The sequence below is a fragment of the Primulina tabacum genome, chromosome 16 (genome assembly GCF_025594145.1).
Source record: "Primulina tabacum isolate GXHZ01 chromosome 16, ASM2559414v2, whole genome shotgun sequence".
NCBI classification, from domain to species: Eukaryota; Viridiplantae; Streptophyta; class Magnoliopsida; order Lamiales; family Gesneriaceae; genus Primulina; species Primulina tabacum.
Window position 1 is genome coordinate 35,984,599 of NC_134565.1, and position 17,227 is coordinate 36,001,825.

Consider the following 17,227-nt stretch of genomic DNA (forward strand, 5'->3'; position numbering starts at 1 on the left):
ATAGGCATATTCTTTGCAATTTGTGAGTGAATGGATTGGTGGAATAATTCCCCCCTCCGGGACGATTATTTATCATATGATGTAATATAAAAATTAACTATTAATAAAAGTTAATTATAAAGGTAATTAAATCTCACTTATATCATGAAACTCCTGTATATGAATTAACGTCGGTATAGCTATTAAATATTAATGTATATATTCATATACAATCACCTTTTAATTTCATGTTTGATTCGCATCATCTCTGGCATTTGACTCATATTTTACAATAATTAGATTTTTAAAAAATAGTTATATTATTTTTATTTTTCAATATATTATCATTTTTTAATCACTTTATCTGTAATGCTTGAAATAAATATCACAATTTGTTGATTCAGTAATGTGAGATTATTAAATAATCAATGATTTTTAAAGAATGAAATATGATATATTTTGGTAATATAAAGTCCATATGATTTGAAATTTGGATATAAAGTAAAAAACTGAAAGATATAGAAGTTCTATGTTTTGAGTTTTGAAAAATTTGATCGTTTGACTGGTCCAAAGTGATATACCGATGTTAAAATGTAAATATTAAATATTATATTATATTTAAGAAAGATAAATTTGAAAACTTACTCATTCACATAAAGTTTTAACGGAAAGAAAAAGAAAGAACGCGATTTTGATTCTCTTTTCGATCGTGTGAGTTATCGATTTATTCAATCGACGAACCGACTTCAGTTTTGGGATCGTTGACACGAGATTTTCGATTTGATGTATAAATTTTATATTTTTGGTGATATTTGAAATTCGTCGATTTCCCAATAAATCCGACAAATTGTTAAATCATACAGAAATTGAAGCTTGTTGGATATTATATTATTTTAACAAAGAAGAGATGATTATAGTGATGTTATTTTGAATTATTCTCAATTTATTATAATTAGAGATTTTAATCGTTGAAATTGAAGAGTTTTTTTATCAGTTATTATTAATTCTGATTATATATCCAGAGTTTACAAAGTATAGGCTACATGTTGATATAAAATTTTCGTAGTTTAACGAATGTTGTAAAATAACCTATTATTTGAAGTTAATTGACTATGGTGTATTTGATGTTAGTATTGTGAATTAAATACACCAGAATATTAATTGTTGAACGATGAAGATGTATAATCGAGTTATATTTTGTTAAATTAATTGTTATTGGGCTATTTGATGTTGTGCATTGAGGATGTTATGATTGTGTTGATACGGTGACAATGATCTGATAATTGTTGTTGAATTATTTAGATACGTCGCAAGCCTCAGGATCAAAGAATAGCTATATTTTATATATATATTCGATTATCAGGTACGTATTGACGTACATGCATATATTGTCATTGTTTAGTATTGATAAATATTATTGTGTTGAACGGTGATAAATCACCAGAATTGAGTGATTTGATATTATATTTGTTGTTGTTTATTATTGTTGATGTTGCTGGCTGTCGTTGTTGGGAGACATATCGTTGCTGTTGTTCGATCGACGATATTGTTGTCGCCGGAGTAGGGGTGCGACTTATCGTTGATTTTGTTCGATCGACGATATTGATCTCGCCGGAATAGGGGTGCGACGTATCGTTGATGTTGTCGTTGCAGTAGTATGGAAGTGATGTCGTTAAGATCGTTGGTGGTTTGATTGTCCACAAAAAGCAAAGTGAGTATTTCTGTTAGGATTTCAGCTATATTTTATGGGGTTGTTAATATAATTGTTATATATTACGATGATGATTGTTGTGTATGCTTCACCCTTCAGGGGCTGTTTCTGTTGGACATGTTACAGGACTATGTCGTGAGACATGATATATAGAGGTGAAAGGCTAGGTGTGAATAGTCAAACATTCCTATAGTTGATAGTGCATAAAGACAATATAGCTTATTGTCTTATTTGAGTTATGTATGCATTTATTATACTGTTTCTGCTACACTGATGTAGATAGTGTGATGATTGCACTATTTTGTCGTATATGCATTATATTATTACGTCGTTGAAAAGAAAAGTTTTGTGCATATGACGTCACATGTTGTATGATTACGTGGCGATGTTTGGGGCGCCACATTATCCCACAAGCCAAACGGTAAATAACTTATAGTTCAAATTTTTTTCCTTTTATCAATTTAAGAACCGATGAATTTTCTGCCGTGCGTTAGCAGATTTATCAACTGTAGTGTTAAGATATTGTGGTGGCTTAGTCTTTCAGATTTGCATGGATTTTGGACAAAATTGTTCTTAGTAGATGCCTATGAAAAGAGCATTTTTTGGAGAACAATTGAATCATATATATCTCACAAGCAGAGATTATTGGTTGTCATGAAAATGAAATTGATGGAACCACACTATATATGAATTTTTTTGCACATTATGTAATCGATCACAAAAGAATAAACATTCAAAAAAACAAGTCTCTAGTACCATAGAATCATCGATCGTATTGGTCTTCCCAGACTGGCACTATACTGTCGATTCATGCATAAGGTGAATATTTTATAAACCTCTAGCTATTATGCAGTCTGTTTGTTGAAAACCGATTGATTTTAAACGCAATGGATTGTCCGGCGATCCAAATTAGAATAATGTTTATTTTTATTTTTATTTTTTATATTTTCACCGTATAAAATGATTTCTGGTTGTCTGATTAAGGTTTGGTTCGACCTTTAACTTTTCCGAAGCTGGAAGAGTATAAATTTTGCTTTAAAAGAGGTTAACTTTGTTAAAATTAAAGTACCCAAAAAGAACTGAAGGACAAATTGGAGTTGGACAATGTCGTAATATAAAGGAATGTGGAGAATATTTTTTTTCACAAAGCGATGTCATTTGAATTTCTTTTTTCCAACATATTATATATACCTTTCCTCTTTCTTTGCCTATTGTGTACAGATAATTTTTTCTCAAAATAAAAATAACACAACCAAATCAAAGGATATACACCAATAGCTCGAGACTCACACTGGACAAATATAGATTCATACAAATAAACCTAAACTCATTTTGAGTTATAGACATTTCGGGTGAAATATGTTAGAAATTTTTGCGCGAAAATGTTGAAAAGCATATATAGTTGTATTGAGTTCTTTTAGCAACCTCCTACCTTATAAAAAAGCAAGATCCCCAATTTCTCAAAAATAACGACTCGTCCATGCAAGCTATTCAAGAATTGCACCAAATTTAACTTTAAATCGGCCACACGAACTTTAATTTCAACCTATAGTATTTGTCTACCTTCACATTCTTTTACCATTTAACGTGACTAAGCCATGCATTAAAATGAAGTGTTTTACCAAACAAATTAAACAGATCTCTTTTCCAAAAGGAAAGCCACCCACTCTTTTATCATATGGTTTGTCAGCTGATTCACTTTCATTAACAAAACTCTACTTTTACACAAATGGGTATATACATACGCACATGAAACTTATGTGTGTAAACAAAAATATTCGAAATTAATCAACCAGTTGTTTTAGGCAGAATGATCATGAAAATCTAAAAACGAGAAAATATTCGAGATATTTTATTGTTCGAACTCAACCGTCTTTTTTAACCAAAACAACATCCACATACCTAGGATGACAAAATATTTAAAAAAATTGAAACTGTGTATTTGGCAAATAAAAGAAAATTATTTTATCTGAAAAATAATTGGAAACATGAATTTCCTAAGCTAATCTATTATCATAACAAATTATATGCAATGGAATTGAGTAAAATATACTGCAGCCTGTTTTCTCCCGAGATCAACAATTTTTCGTCCTAGTTCGACAAGGTGTAAGATTTGCCAAAACTGAAGACTTGTTTTATCTAAACTTCTTGGGTGACCTCACCGTGCCAACGAGAATTTTGCATCGCATAACATGTGTGAGGGACCTGGATCGTGGTTATGGGAGTAAGATGGAGGGGAGTTTAATAAAATTTTCAAAAGCAAATTTGATATTTGTGAAGAAAAATCTATGTATAAAATTTGAAATGATTGCATTTTTTAGCTGGTAGGAATGATCGTTCTTGTTTTCTGTGTGTTAGGTTGGCCCTTGTTCGTATATTTATCTAAATATATACGTATGATCGATGGAAAAACCTAATTAAAATGTGGGTCCAGCCGGATTAAGAACAAGACATGCAGCAAATTACATTAAACTAATTATATCAATTAATACATGTATAATACAATTACTCGCTAGGATCTTATTTATGATCTTTCTATTTATTACACAATTATAATAGTTCGAACACACTAATGTTACATTAAATTACATAGTTACTCGTAGCATACATAATGCATGGCACATCGGGAATATCGTCACGTTAGTGAACATCCGAATTCGTCGTCGTCGTCGTAATGACCATCCGGACTGCTTGCGTCTATAGTTGGAACAGACCGCGGAGGAGGGGCAAGGTAATACGGGTTCAAGTACGTATAAGAATGCATGGGGAAAGGCATGGCATAGTATGAAGTGGAACTTGTGGCACCAAGTGGTGCAGTATTGTAACTCATTCCATATTCTGGGGCAGCGTAGTAATACTGTGGAAATGAGAAGATTTGCTGACATGGTCCCATGGAGGTCTCAAATTCATCGGATCATTGGGCGGTTGGGGGGTTCCTGTAGGCGGAGGAGATCCACCGCTTGCTGGTGCGGCTGCATGAATGCCGCCACCATTTTCACCCCCTTCATTGGTTGATTTATTGTTCCCCTTTTTCCCTTTCTTTTTCTTCTTTTTGCTTCCGCCACTAGCCAGAACTGACACTTCCGGTTTGCTGCTGCCATTTTTTCCTCAGCTGTCGATGCCACCGTTGCACAATCATCAGCAGAAGTGTCATCATCCTCTTTCGCATGTCCATTGTGTTTAGTATGACTGATATCATCTTTCTTGGATTGTTTTTTCAGATCATTACCACTTTCACTATCTTTACAGTCTTTAGACTCCTTTTTGTTCTTGATTTTCTTCGACTTTCCGGGCTTCTTCCCTTCTTTATCAGGGTCACCCGGCCAAATCTCGGCATGTTTCCCTGACTTGACAAGTTTCTTGATCAATGCTTCAGAATCCACATTCCCTGTTACTAAAACCCTTTGCTGTTTGGTGTCAATCTCGATCTTATACACACCTGATGAGAAAAGGAATTAATAATAAAAACTTAATATACCTAAATTGATCTACACATAAATTAAAGCATTTGAAATGAACCACATATAGAAACACACTGATATATCCATCACACATCCACCTTCAATATTTTAAAGTACTTTCTTTACTTTTTTCTTGCAGCCTTCACAGTGGATAGACACTCTTAAAGCCCATGTCTGCATATAAGTATCAAGTGTATAAATGTGTAAAGAAATGTATTAAAAATAAATAATTGCAAAATAAGCATAATGAATACAGATACAAAATCTATACATAAGCATTCAACAAGAACTACCTTATACTTGAGGTTTTCGGAGGCCGTTTCATCACCACTCGCAGATGCCTTTTCCATTCTCCTGCGTGTTAGATTAAGGAGAGTAGAGTGGAAGAAGAAAAAAAGGTTAAGGGCTCTCTAAGTCTCTTGTGTAGTGTTAGATAAATTTATAGTATACTCTACCATCTCATAGAAAGAAATAAAGCAGCAGCAAAAAATTAAAAAGACTGATTTGCCCACTCTAGACTGTGGAAGCCAAATCAGAAGCTCAAGCAACAGGCCATGCTTTATGGATATAGTGAACCTAATGTTTTTTCTTTAAACAAAATTTTACTCTCTATTTTTTCGTGTTCACGCACTTGAAATGACTAGACATAATTCCCTTTTCTTACTTTGGTCACTTACACTGCATTTATAATGACTTCCAGCCTGGGATAACAATATATCTCCGAACTTTTTGTACTTTTGATAAAGAAAAAATGATCAAAATTTGCATAGTTACTACTTTTAGTTGACAGCGACCGTAACACAAATTCTCCTTAATGCAAGTAATGTTGCAAAGTAGTGTAGGTCAGAGACGGATGCATTCTAGGGCTGTACTGGGCTGCAGTCCAGCCCATTTTTTTAATAATTTAGCGACGGTTTTTGAAAAACCGTCGCTAATATTTGCGACGGTTTTAGTAAAACCGCCGCCGATCGATCGGCGGCGACGGTTTTAATTGCACCGTCGCTACTAGTGACGGTTTATTCAAACAGTCGCTAATAACAGTCGCTATTAGCGACTGTTTTTTGAAAAACCGTCGCTGTTTCAAAAACCGTCGTACATCAATGTCTTAGTCCAATCAAGTCCCGTCCATTTACAAGGATGAGACCAAATTTATCCTCTGATCCGCCCCACCTCAATTCTACAAAATTTCTCTCCTAAGTCCCAAGCCCTTCAGCGACAGAATAGAATTGCGGACTCCCGAAGAAATCGAATTGCTCATCGGCAAAGCAACAATCCAGGTAAGAATCGGCTATACATTTTTTATTTTGTTTTTTATAGCTTCTCTGTGTGTGATTTGTGGTTTCTTGATTGTTTGTTGTTGAGTTGTTGAGTGACTATTACTTGTTTATTTGGTTAATAATTATTTTATTCTTGTTTAGGATTATAAATTGAACTATTTCAAAATGGAATATCAATCTGCTGCAAAGAAAGGAAAAACATTGATATCCTCTTTCTTTAAGAAGAGAGATCGTCAAGCTAGTGAAGATACTTCAATTCCTACGGTCCTTACAATGCAACATCAATCCAGTGAAAGTCTTCTATTTCCCAATATCCAAATTCCTTCATGTTCCTCTCCTAGAGACGATCATCAGTCTTCGTCTACTTTTATTGAACGAGATCCAGGAAAAAGAAAACAGATATGTGAATATCATGTTAATGTACGAGATGAGATAAGACGTTCATATCTAAATATGGGGCCTTATCAACCAGATATGTTGGAGTATCCAGGTACAAAATTTGGAAGCCAGAATCGTCGTTTTCAGAAAAAATGGTTTCAGAAATTTTATTGGTTGGAGTATTCGCCTTCAACAAATAAGGCATATTGTTTCTATTGTTTTCTTTTCCTGAATGATGTTAATTCATCTAATATATCGACATTGGTCAATGAAGGATTTGACAATTGAAAAAGGGTAAACCAAGGAAAAACATGTGCTTTTCTTGCCCATATTGGTTCTGCAGCTTCTTCACCTCATACTATGTGTGAGAGAAGGGCTGAAAATTTGATGAGGCCCTCACAACATATTGATAAAGTGATGCATGCACAATCTAAATAGGAAAAAGAAAAAAATCGTCTGCGTTTGAGCACCTCAATTGTAGCTGTTCGTTGGCTAACACTTCAAGGTTGTGCTTTTAGAGGTAACGATGAATCTCTATCTTCATCTAATCGTGGAAATTTTCTTGAATTGATGAAGGCTTTTGCAAAAATGAATATAGAAATTGATGAAGTTGTGCTTGAGAATGCTCCAAAAAATGCCCAATATATCGCTTCAGAAATTCAGAAAGAGATTTTACATATTATGGCCAATAGAGTACGACAGATGGTTCGTGAAGAAGTTGGAGATAAATACTTCTGTATTCTTGTTGATGAAGCCCGAGATATATCTAAACGAGAGCAAATGGCCATTATATTGAGGTTTGTGAACAATCATGGGATTTTGACAGAAAGATTTTTTTGCCATCAAAAGTGTTAGTGACACTACCTCAATGAATTTGAAAAATGAGATATCAAATGTTCTTGTTCATCATGATCTCCATGTTAAGAAAATCAGAGGCCAAGGATATGATGGTGCTAGCAATATGCGTGGAGCGTGGAATGGACTTCAAGCATTATTTCTCAAAGATTGTCCCTATGCATACTATGTCCACTGTTTTGCACATCGTTTACAACTGACATTGGTTTCTGCAGCTAAGGATGTTAGTGTTATTTGGGAATTCTTTTCTCATTTGGACAATATTGTTAATATTGTCACTTCTTCTACTAAGCGCATTGCTGAATTACATACTGCACAGAGAAATGAAATTGAGTATATGTTGTCAATTGGAGAACGTGATTCTGGAAGTGGTGCAAACCAGATTGGTAATTTGCAACGAGCAGGAGCTACTCGTTGGAGTTCTCACTGTGATTCGGTAAAAAGCTTGATAGGTATGTACACTGCAATTTGCAAAGTTTTTGAAGTTCTCAGTGATTATTCTCCAAATGGAAGAGTTAAGGCTAAAGTTCGGGGGATTTACAGAAACATGGGAAGCTTTGAATTTGTGTTTATTTTGCACTTAATGCATAAAATTATGAGAACAACAGATACTCTTTGTCAAATTCTTCAAAGAAAATCTCAAGACATTTTGACTGCTATCACATTTGTCACTATTACCAAAACTTGCCTTCAAGAATTTAGAGAATGTGGGTGGAATGAATTTCTTCAGGAAGTTAAAGTTTTTTGCTCAAGAAATGAAATTGATGTACCTGACCTTGATTGTCTATATAAGATTGGACGTTCCTGTCGGCAAACTACAATAGAACATCATTACCACTTTGATGTTTTTAATGCAGCAATAGATTTCATTTTGATGGAGTTAAATACTCGGTTCAATGAGTCATCGGTGGAACTTCTTTCTCTTAGTACAGCTTTAGATCCTAAAAATTCATTTGACCCATTTAACAGTGATGATATTTGCAAGCTTGCGAAGAAGTTTTATCCTGGAGATTTCACAGATAAAGAAATTGTTGCTTTGGAGTATGAATTGATACATTATAAACTTGATGTGATGCAGAATTTAAAGGTTTCTACACTTGTTGAGTTGTGTCAGCAATTGACCGAGAGTGGACGGTCAAGTGTTTATGTTATGTTGACTAGATTGATTCATCTTGTTTTGACATTACCTGTGTCTACTGCCACTACTGAGCGGGCTTTTTCAGCAATGAAGCATGTGAAGACGGCACTTCGCAATAAAATGGAGGATGACTTTCTTGCCGATTGTTTGACACTCTATATTGAACGAGATTTAGCTAAACATATTGATGTAAATTCTATTATTGATGAATTTTATGTTTTAAAATCTCGTAGGGCACAACTTCGTTGAACGATATAATGTAAATTTTTTTTTAATAATATATAACTTATCATATTGACTTCAAGCCCCCCCAACTTTTATTCCTGGATCCGTCCCTGGTGTAGGTTACATAGATATGACCCGAAGAACTTGGTGTTTTGATGGACCTAAGATTTAAAATATTTGAGTTGTATTATTAACCCTATCAAAACAGCGGCAAACGTCGGATCTTCAGTACGTTAGAATAAACAAGTCTTGCAGAAAGTACATAATTTTACTCTAAAGGCGGCAATCTTAAAGTTCGAGAAAGTGAAGAGATAAGTATCATCTAAAAAAGCAGAAGCACTGGGCATAAAATATTTAGGCGAGGTGTAAATGTGTAATTTCTTGATTTATTACATATAATAATTTAATTCCGGTATTACATGTGTATACAACAAATATTTTATAGAGTAGATTATAATCTGATGTGTTAATAATCAGGTGTGCCTCGGTAATGTGTCATTTATTAGATGAGATAGGTTGTGATTTTGGTTATTTAGATTAGTTTTGTTTCTTTGTATTTTTATTCTATTTTTGTTATTAAATTTCAATTTTATAAATATCGAAGCTGTTCTTCACAGGCTTCAACTTTCTTTTTTTTTGTCAACTAAATATTTGATATAATAATATACTTTTCCGATGTAATTTTTATTGAATATCGAAGTGCCAGATGAAAGCCCCCTGGTGCCAAGTTAGTGCTACCCAAAACCAGATAAACTAAGAAAAAAGTTTTGAGAGAAAATGAAATATTACCCTTGAAATGTAAATAAATGATGTATTTATATATCTCTTGATGGACTTGAAGCCAATGAGCCTATTTTCTGGGCTTGGGCCTAGCATGGGCCTAGTTTAAAAGAGAAATAAAAAGTGGGCCGATGTAAATTGAGTTTGCGTTGAAATTTTTTTCAACACATTCCAATAACCCATTATCATCTGGTAATTATACATATTTTTCACTCTGATGCTAAATCTTTTCTGCATTTTGCATTTCGCCGAGTGATTCTCACATTCCAGCAACTTTGCTCTTCCACTTCTCTGATTCTATGATTGTTTGTCATCCAGATGTTAAATCTACGTCATCCCCTGAATCAACAGTTGCTATCCATCAAGAGTGGGAAGATCCTACTGACCATAGTGAAGGAACAGCTAGATGAGATGGATCCAGAAATACCAGTTAAATTGCAAAAGAATCGCAGCTTTGTTTCTAAGTCTGCAATAGCATTAATTTATCAGTTTTATGATAGTTAAATTGTGTCTGTTTCAAGGTGGGGTCAAAGAATTCATTATCAAACAAAAAAGCAAACAAATGAAAAGAAATAAATTGTAAGAATAACCGTTGGTATTAATCAAACTGACTAAGCAATTGCTCGATGCAATGCTGCCGAACAATGCCAATTATAAATAGCTATTTCACCTTTAAATTATAAATCATTTTGGTGAAAATAACGTTTAAATAAAAACACATTAAGCTAGTCGATTATACGATAAAATCGAACGTCAATTTTTCATGAAAGGAACAGATAGCGAAATCTTGGGATTATTTCGTTTGTTTTTATCCAAATAATGCCTAACTTTAAGGTTAATCTTTATTTTTAGTCGGAAATTAAGGTATCTTAGTTTGTGTCAATTAGCTAATTGTCTATTGTTGGCATAGCTATTATGAAGTAATCAGAATAATTAAATTTCAATTCTTGTTGGATTATTAGTGTCATTTATTGTAATGGAATTCATTAATTGTATCGATATTCATCGATGAATCCCATGTATGTGATTTGTTTGGTAACTGGAAATTCTTGTTTTTGTAATGTTTTGGGTTGTTAATTTGACTTCTTTGTTAGAAGTTGGTGCAAGTTTCACGTTCCAATTCATGTCTTCTTCTGTTGTTTATTAGACATCTCGATTTAGAATAATTGTAGAAGCGAAGTGCCGGATTCAATTGTATCAGAAATAATAATTTTAAATATATTTTTCTTAAGCTTAAGAGCTTAAAAAATATTTCAATTTTAATATGATTTTTTTTTATATTGGATTATAGATAAAATAATATGTACGTAAATATAATAAACCTAAGGCATATCTCCAATGAAAGATTTTAGATTATTTTTTTTTTAAAAAAATCTTAAAGTTTGATCAAACACTATTGATCTTTTTTTTATATAATATATGCTGCATACTCCTCAATGTCACGCCCTGGGACGGGGTTGGTCGACACCGGCGTTACTCTCAAATTTACATCCGAAAACAATAAGCCTCAGAAGTACAAAATTCAGAAACCAGTCTTTTATTCATAATACTGAATATTCAATGTCTGATACAAGTCAATTAATAATGTTTTACAGCGAAAATGTAAAACCAGAAATATAATGTCTGAATAGATGCAGCGGAATATAAAATATAAATCAAAACTGAGAACAACGATCGTCATCACCAACCCCAAAATTGATTTTGCTCCTCTTCTTCTAACATTTCTTCAGTATTCTTATCTGAGATGGGTTTGGTGGGTGAGTGATATGGTCGTCACTCAGTAAGTAGGGGTGGGAATAATCTCCCATTTTTCAAAACCAATTTTAAACAGAAACAATAATACAAGAATATACAGAAACTTTTACTTTCAGAACATGAATCAGTATTCAGAAATCACAGGTTTCAGAACAGAAATCAGAATTAGTAAGCACTGAGCACGTTAGTGAATTTCATGGCTAAACTGATATCAGTCCCCTATATGTTCTCTTCTCTAAGGGGTGAGGCCAGAATCAGAATCAGAATTCAAAAATGTTCAGAATATATATTCCTACCATTAGTTCACTAGGGAGTTTCAGTGCTTTAAAAAAAATCAGATATCAGAAATCAAACATACAGAAACTGAGCTTTAAAACAGAAATTATCAAACTGATTTCAAGATACTTATACATAAGCCCACTTACCGTAATTTGCTAAATATTTCGGTTGAAGTCTGGAAATCTGCTTGTTCTTGCTACTGGTTTCAACTGCTACGAAAAATGCACTTTCTTCGCTCTAATTTCAAGTGATCTCAAGATTTGTGTAACAACAATTTCAGAGATTGAGGGTGATATTTTGATAGGCCAAAATCTGACTGTTGGCTTCCCAATTAATGACATAATCTGTCATTAACAGTCTTTATTCCCTGTTAAATGCTTCAGTTACAAGTCTAAGCTGAATCAGGAGTTGTCTGCTGGAATCTCGCGCTACTGAACTCTTCTGCTGCTGGATTCTGTCTGTTGGAAAATACATGTCTGCTAGGAAAAATAGCAGCTTCTAAATATGAGCTGCTGCTGTAACATTCTAGCTGCTGCAACATATTAGCTACTGCTGAAAATTCAAGTTATCACACTTTTTATTGAATTTTATCGGCCGCTTGTTTCTTACTCAAATCCGCAATAAAATATTTTATTTTCGTAGGATTTTTGCCTTTTTTTTTTTTTGTACATTGGATCAATAGCATCCAAATGTTCACCTTTTTTCTATATTCTCGATTTTATTTTTTTACACACTTTTATATAATTCAATATTCTTCAAACATGGCCGTTTTGTTTGGAAGTTTAAGTAAAAACTTCGTTAAGTTTCTTTTTATTGGTATTGGCAAAGAATTTTTTTAATTAAGAAACAATAACAGGTCTCGTGTGAGACGAGTCGAATCGATCCACACATAACGTGAAAACTATTTTTTTGGCATAAAATAATTTTTTCATTAGTTAGGTCGGATCGAAGATCCGTTTCAAAAAATTAATTCGTGAGACAATCTCGCAAGAGTTTCGTGCATGCGTATATATATATATATATATATATATATATATGAAAACATATTTTAAGAATGACTCTCCTTCTAAATCTTGTTAGATTCAATAATGTTGATTAAAAGTGGTGAGCGCCTTTCAATCATCAGGAGCGAGTGAAATTATTTTTTTTTTTGAAAAAAATTTTACACACAAAATGTGAAAGATGCATGTTCACATACATCATCAAGAGAAATGTTAGCAAAGCATTTTCTAATTCCTCTTTTTGGGTTTTGGTTCTTAAATTAGTCAAAATTTGGTCAAAATATAACAATACATTTTTAGTCATTTTTAATTGAAATACTGCTTGACATAAAAAATACCGACATGACATCAAATATTATTACTAACATAATGTCTAATATTGCTGACACTGTCGGATTTTACAAGCTCTTTTATGAAAAAGGACTGAAAAATATTGCACTATAGCCAAATTTCGACTTATTAAATGACCAAAACCCAACTAAAGAACGTGGAAAATGCACATCGTCCTCTGTAACTGTACATGAAACTAGCAAAAAATATATATTTTGTGAATAAAGGAATAAAACTAGGGGCATTTCTCCATCAGCTGTCTCTTCTCACAACTATATATAATATCACATAAGCCAAAGTAGACCATATTCATATGTTGACATCCCAAAGCCAACAAAGAGCAAAACCCCCCTCTCTTCTCCCACAAATAGAGGAGATTTCGCTCCCCTTTTGTCCTCCTCCACTTCAACCAAATTCCTCATTTTAGGCTCTCCCAAAAAACAAATCCCTTTTTGGATTACACTTGCACCAACACCAAGAAACCAAAATTTAAAGAAAATCCAATCTCGGGCCCAAAAAAAACACACACACTAAAAAGAAACTTATTATATAACTAATATTAATTTTTTTTAATAAATCTAAATGTCAAATATTACAGGTGATGAAGGGAGTTTCTCTTCTGGAGAAGTTCAGCAGAGCCATGAACTGAAGCTGGTGCAACACAACCAGTCGCTCGCGCCTGCGACCACGAACAGCAGGAATGGCTCCACTTCAACTGCCAAGAAGAAACGAAATCTACCAGGAACTCCAGGCAAGTTGTACAACTCTTGCATCACTCTATTTTAATTTATGTTCTTGGAAATAAGTTAAGAATTTCGTGTCACTATATGATCTTCACACACAGAATGACGAGTTTTAGCCGCCTTATGCTGCAAACATATCGTATGGAATAAAATGATATGAATATTTAGGATCAAATAATCTATTACTTCGATTTTTAAATTTAAGATTTTTCTGACACCTAACGTTAATTCATCGTTATAAACTGAAGGAGGAAAGACCAAAACGAATTTGGTGAATCCTAAAACAGTTTTGATCCCCGACAATATAGACAACAAACAATAAATTAACATAGATAACGAACACATCACAAATAAAAAAAATCAAAATTATCTGATTTGAACATCATATTAGATTTTCATATGACCAAGTCTTGTATAAATATGGGATAAAATTGTGTTTTTGGCTACCAATGTTTGAATTTATTCTTCAATTTTTAGAAGTCTAAAAATACTAAAAATGAATCAGATCCCACAGCTGAAGTTGTTGCTTTATCACCAACCACCCTTATGGCAACAAACAGATTTGTGTGTGAAATATGTAACAAAGGGTTTCAAAGGGATCAAAATCTGCAATTACACAGAAGAGGTCACAATCTTCCATGGAAGCTTAAGCAGAGAACCACGACCGAAGCGCGAAAACGCGTCTACATCTGCCCTGAACCGTCCTGTGTGCACAATAATCCAAATCGAGCCTTAGGCGATCTAACCGGGATCAAGAAACATTACAGCAGGAAACATGGAGAGAAGAAGTGGAAATGTGACAAATGCTCCAAGAAATATGCAGTTCAATCTGATTGGAAAGCCCATCAAAAGACTTGTGGCACTAGGGAGTATAAGTGTGACTGTGGAACCATTTTCTCGAGGTAAGCTTTGCTTTTACTCACCAGGATGAAGTGCATTTATCCTATTGGTATTCGAAAGTGCTAACTTTAGTTAAAAAGATAGCACAATGGTTGAGTTTTTAGGAGGCTACTATAAGTTGTTGGTATCAGCATAATAAATTGGTTTGTTTAACACATTTAGATCGATATTTACCAAATTTCTTAATTTCACTCGAGTATCTCAGTAGCTTTCGATCGGTGTCATATCAGCAATGTCTATCGCCAAGTCAATAATGCTCGGCAAGTTGTATACATACAAATCAATGGAAACTTTGATCCTACACTTACCCAGCCACTTAGGGCTCTAAGTGTATAGATCAATGACCCCGTGAGATCCATTCCCCGGCAAACCTACATATGGGTCATTGATCCTACAGTGTCGAATTTCCCATAAATCAATTTAGTGAACTGATATTAAGTTTTGATTAAGTAGATCAATTTAAAAACCAATCTTGCTTTTTCCTTGGCTTTTTTAGCTGCTATCAAATTTCACACGAAGCAAAGATCTAAGGATGTTTTTTTCTTTTGACAAAAATGAGTTAAGGATTCATTCACTATTCCATTTGCAACAGAAATTCGAGATAAGAACTACTTTTTTTTTGTCAAATTATATATATTTCAATGAATCTTTTGTAAATTATATATAGAATGGTTTGTTTCATTCAGGAGAGACAGCTTCATAACTCACCGGGCATTTTGTGATGCATTGGCCGAAGAAAACAGCAAAGTAATGACCCATGGCGTGATGATCCCGAATTTGCAAGCCCAAATGCCCGAGTTATTGTCCACTATGCCTATAAACGCCAACTCCAACACATCAATGGAATTCAACAACCCTTTAAAATCACTCCAACAAGAGCTAGTCCCGATCCCTTTCAAGCCGATGAACATCGGTGCCGCAGGCGCCATGTTCTCGAGCAGTTCGGGTAATCTCTTCGGCAGCCCAAGAAGCATGCCTTCGACTTCATCCGGCCTTCAACTCAGCTCAAACTCGTCCCCGTCAGGCTACAACTATCACCAAGATAACAAGAACCTGGGCCAAATTTCGGGATCTGGCTCCCATATGTCTGCCACGGCTCTGCTGCAGAAAGCAGCCCAAATGGGGGCCACGGCAAGCAATAGTATCAACTCCCCTATGATGCAGAAGAGCTTTGTCAGCAGCATGTCCGGCCCCGACCAGATATCCAGTGCTAGACCCATTACTAATATCCATTACGACAACTTTCAACCTCAAAACGAACAACAATCTTCAGCATTGATTATGAATAGTGGATTTGCCACCCAACTGTTTGAGAACGGCGGAGGCGGAGCTGGTGGCTCCGCCATGAATGATGATATGGTGATGTACGGCGGAATGCTTATTGGGAGCGACCATAACTCAGTGGCGGCTGCCGGATTCCTGAAAAATTTAGTAGAAATACAAGAAAATAGCGATCAAAGCTGTGCTGGTATTCAACACGGGAAGAGTACATAACAATAATGTCATGGCAAGAAATCTTACAAGATTGGGAGGGGGAAATGATATGACGACCGTTGATTTCTTGGGGGTTGGGGGATCAAGGGCACAGAATAATCTGCATGACCAGAGAATGGACGTGGAAGCCATGAATCAGCAGAGAATTCAAGCTATGCATAACCCTTTCCATCAACAGATCTCACATGGAGATTCTGATGTAGAAAAGCCATTGTACAATACATTCTGATGAGTAAAAACAGGACAGAGGAACTATATCAATGGTTAGATCTCGGATTCGAATCGAATAATCGGGTAAGCGAAAATGGAAAAAAGATTACCACTCTTGAAAATAGTGGGAGGAGTTTGATAAGCCGATGAATGGTGGATTCCCATTTTTGCATGTCATTCATAAATGGGGGTGTAATGCTTCTTTACAATTACAAATAAATGTAGGTGATTTCTTCTTCTCTTTTTCACGTACTTTTGTCCTTTCTTTTTTTATTTGAGATATATTTAAATGGGGAAACCCTAGTTATAAACGCATTTTTTTCTGTTTATTTATTTTTTAAAAATAATATAAATAGAGACAGTTTTGTTTTACAGGGACAATTACATTTTTTTAATTTCATATGATCGTTAACAACCATGTTATTTATGTCTATAAATAAAATTATATTTGTTTATTAAATGTGATGAAACATATCAAAATTATATCTTATTGAGTGTCATTTCACGAATAAAATAATATTTATCTATTAGATGTGATGAAACATATCAAAATTATATCTTTAACATGTGAGTATCATTTCATTGATGGACACAGAAAAATAATTTTGTGTTAATTATTTATTATTATTTAATTAAATTAAAAATAATAATAGCACATAAATCTTATAAGATTTATTTTCCAAATATAAAATATAAATAAACTCTTTAAAA

General features: G+C 34.0%; 1 protein-coding gene and 2 pseudogenes across 1 annotated transcript; 2 read left to right on the top strand and 1 right to left on the bottom strand.

Annotated features, from left to right (window-relative positions):
* Positions 1-4,129: 4,129 nt before the first annotated feature.
* LOC142530026 (uncharacterized) lies at positions 4,130-5,730 on the bottom strand (annotated as a pseudogene).
* A 1,344-nt stretch (positions 5,731-7,074) lies between these two features.
* On the top strand, positions 7,075-10,308 carry LOC142528559 (uncharacterized). Its single transcript, XM_075633600.1, has 4 exons — positions 7,075-7,100; positions 7,325-7,603; positions 7,656-8,988; positions 10,123-10,308. The coding sequence occupies exons 1-4, from the start codon at positions 7,075-7,077 to the stop codon at positions 10,306-10,308; spliced, it is 1,824 nt and encodes a 607-aa protein (XP_075489715.1).
* Positions 10,309-13,642: 3,334 nt separating this feature from the next.
* Positions 13,643-16,535, top strand: LOC142529570 (zinc finger protein GAI-ASSOCIATED FACTOR 1-like; annotated as a pseudogene).
* The last annotated feature ends 692 nt before the right edge of the window (positions 16,536-17,227 follow it).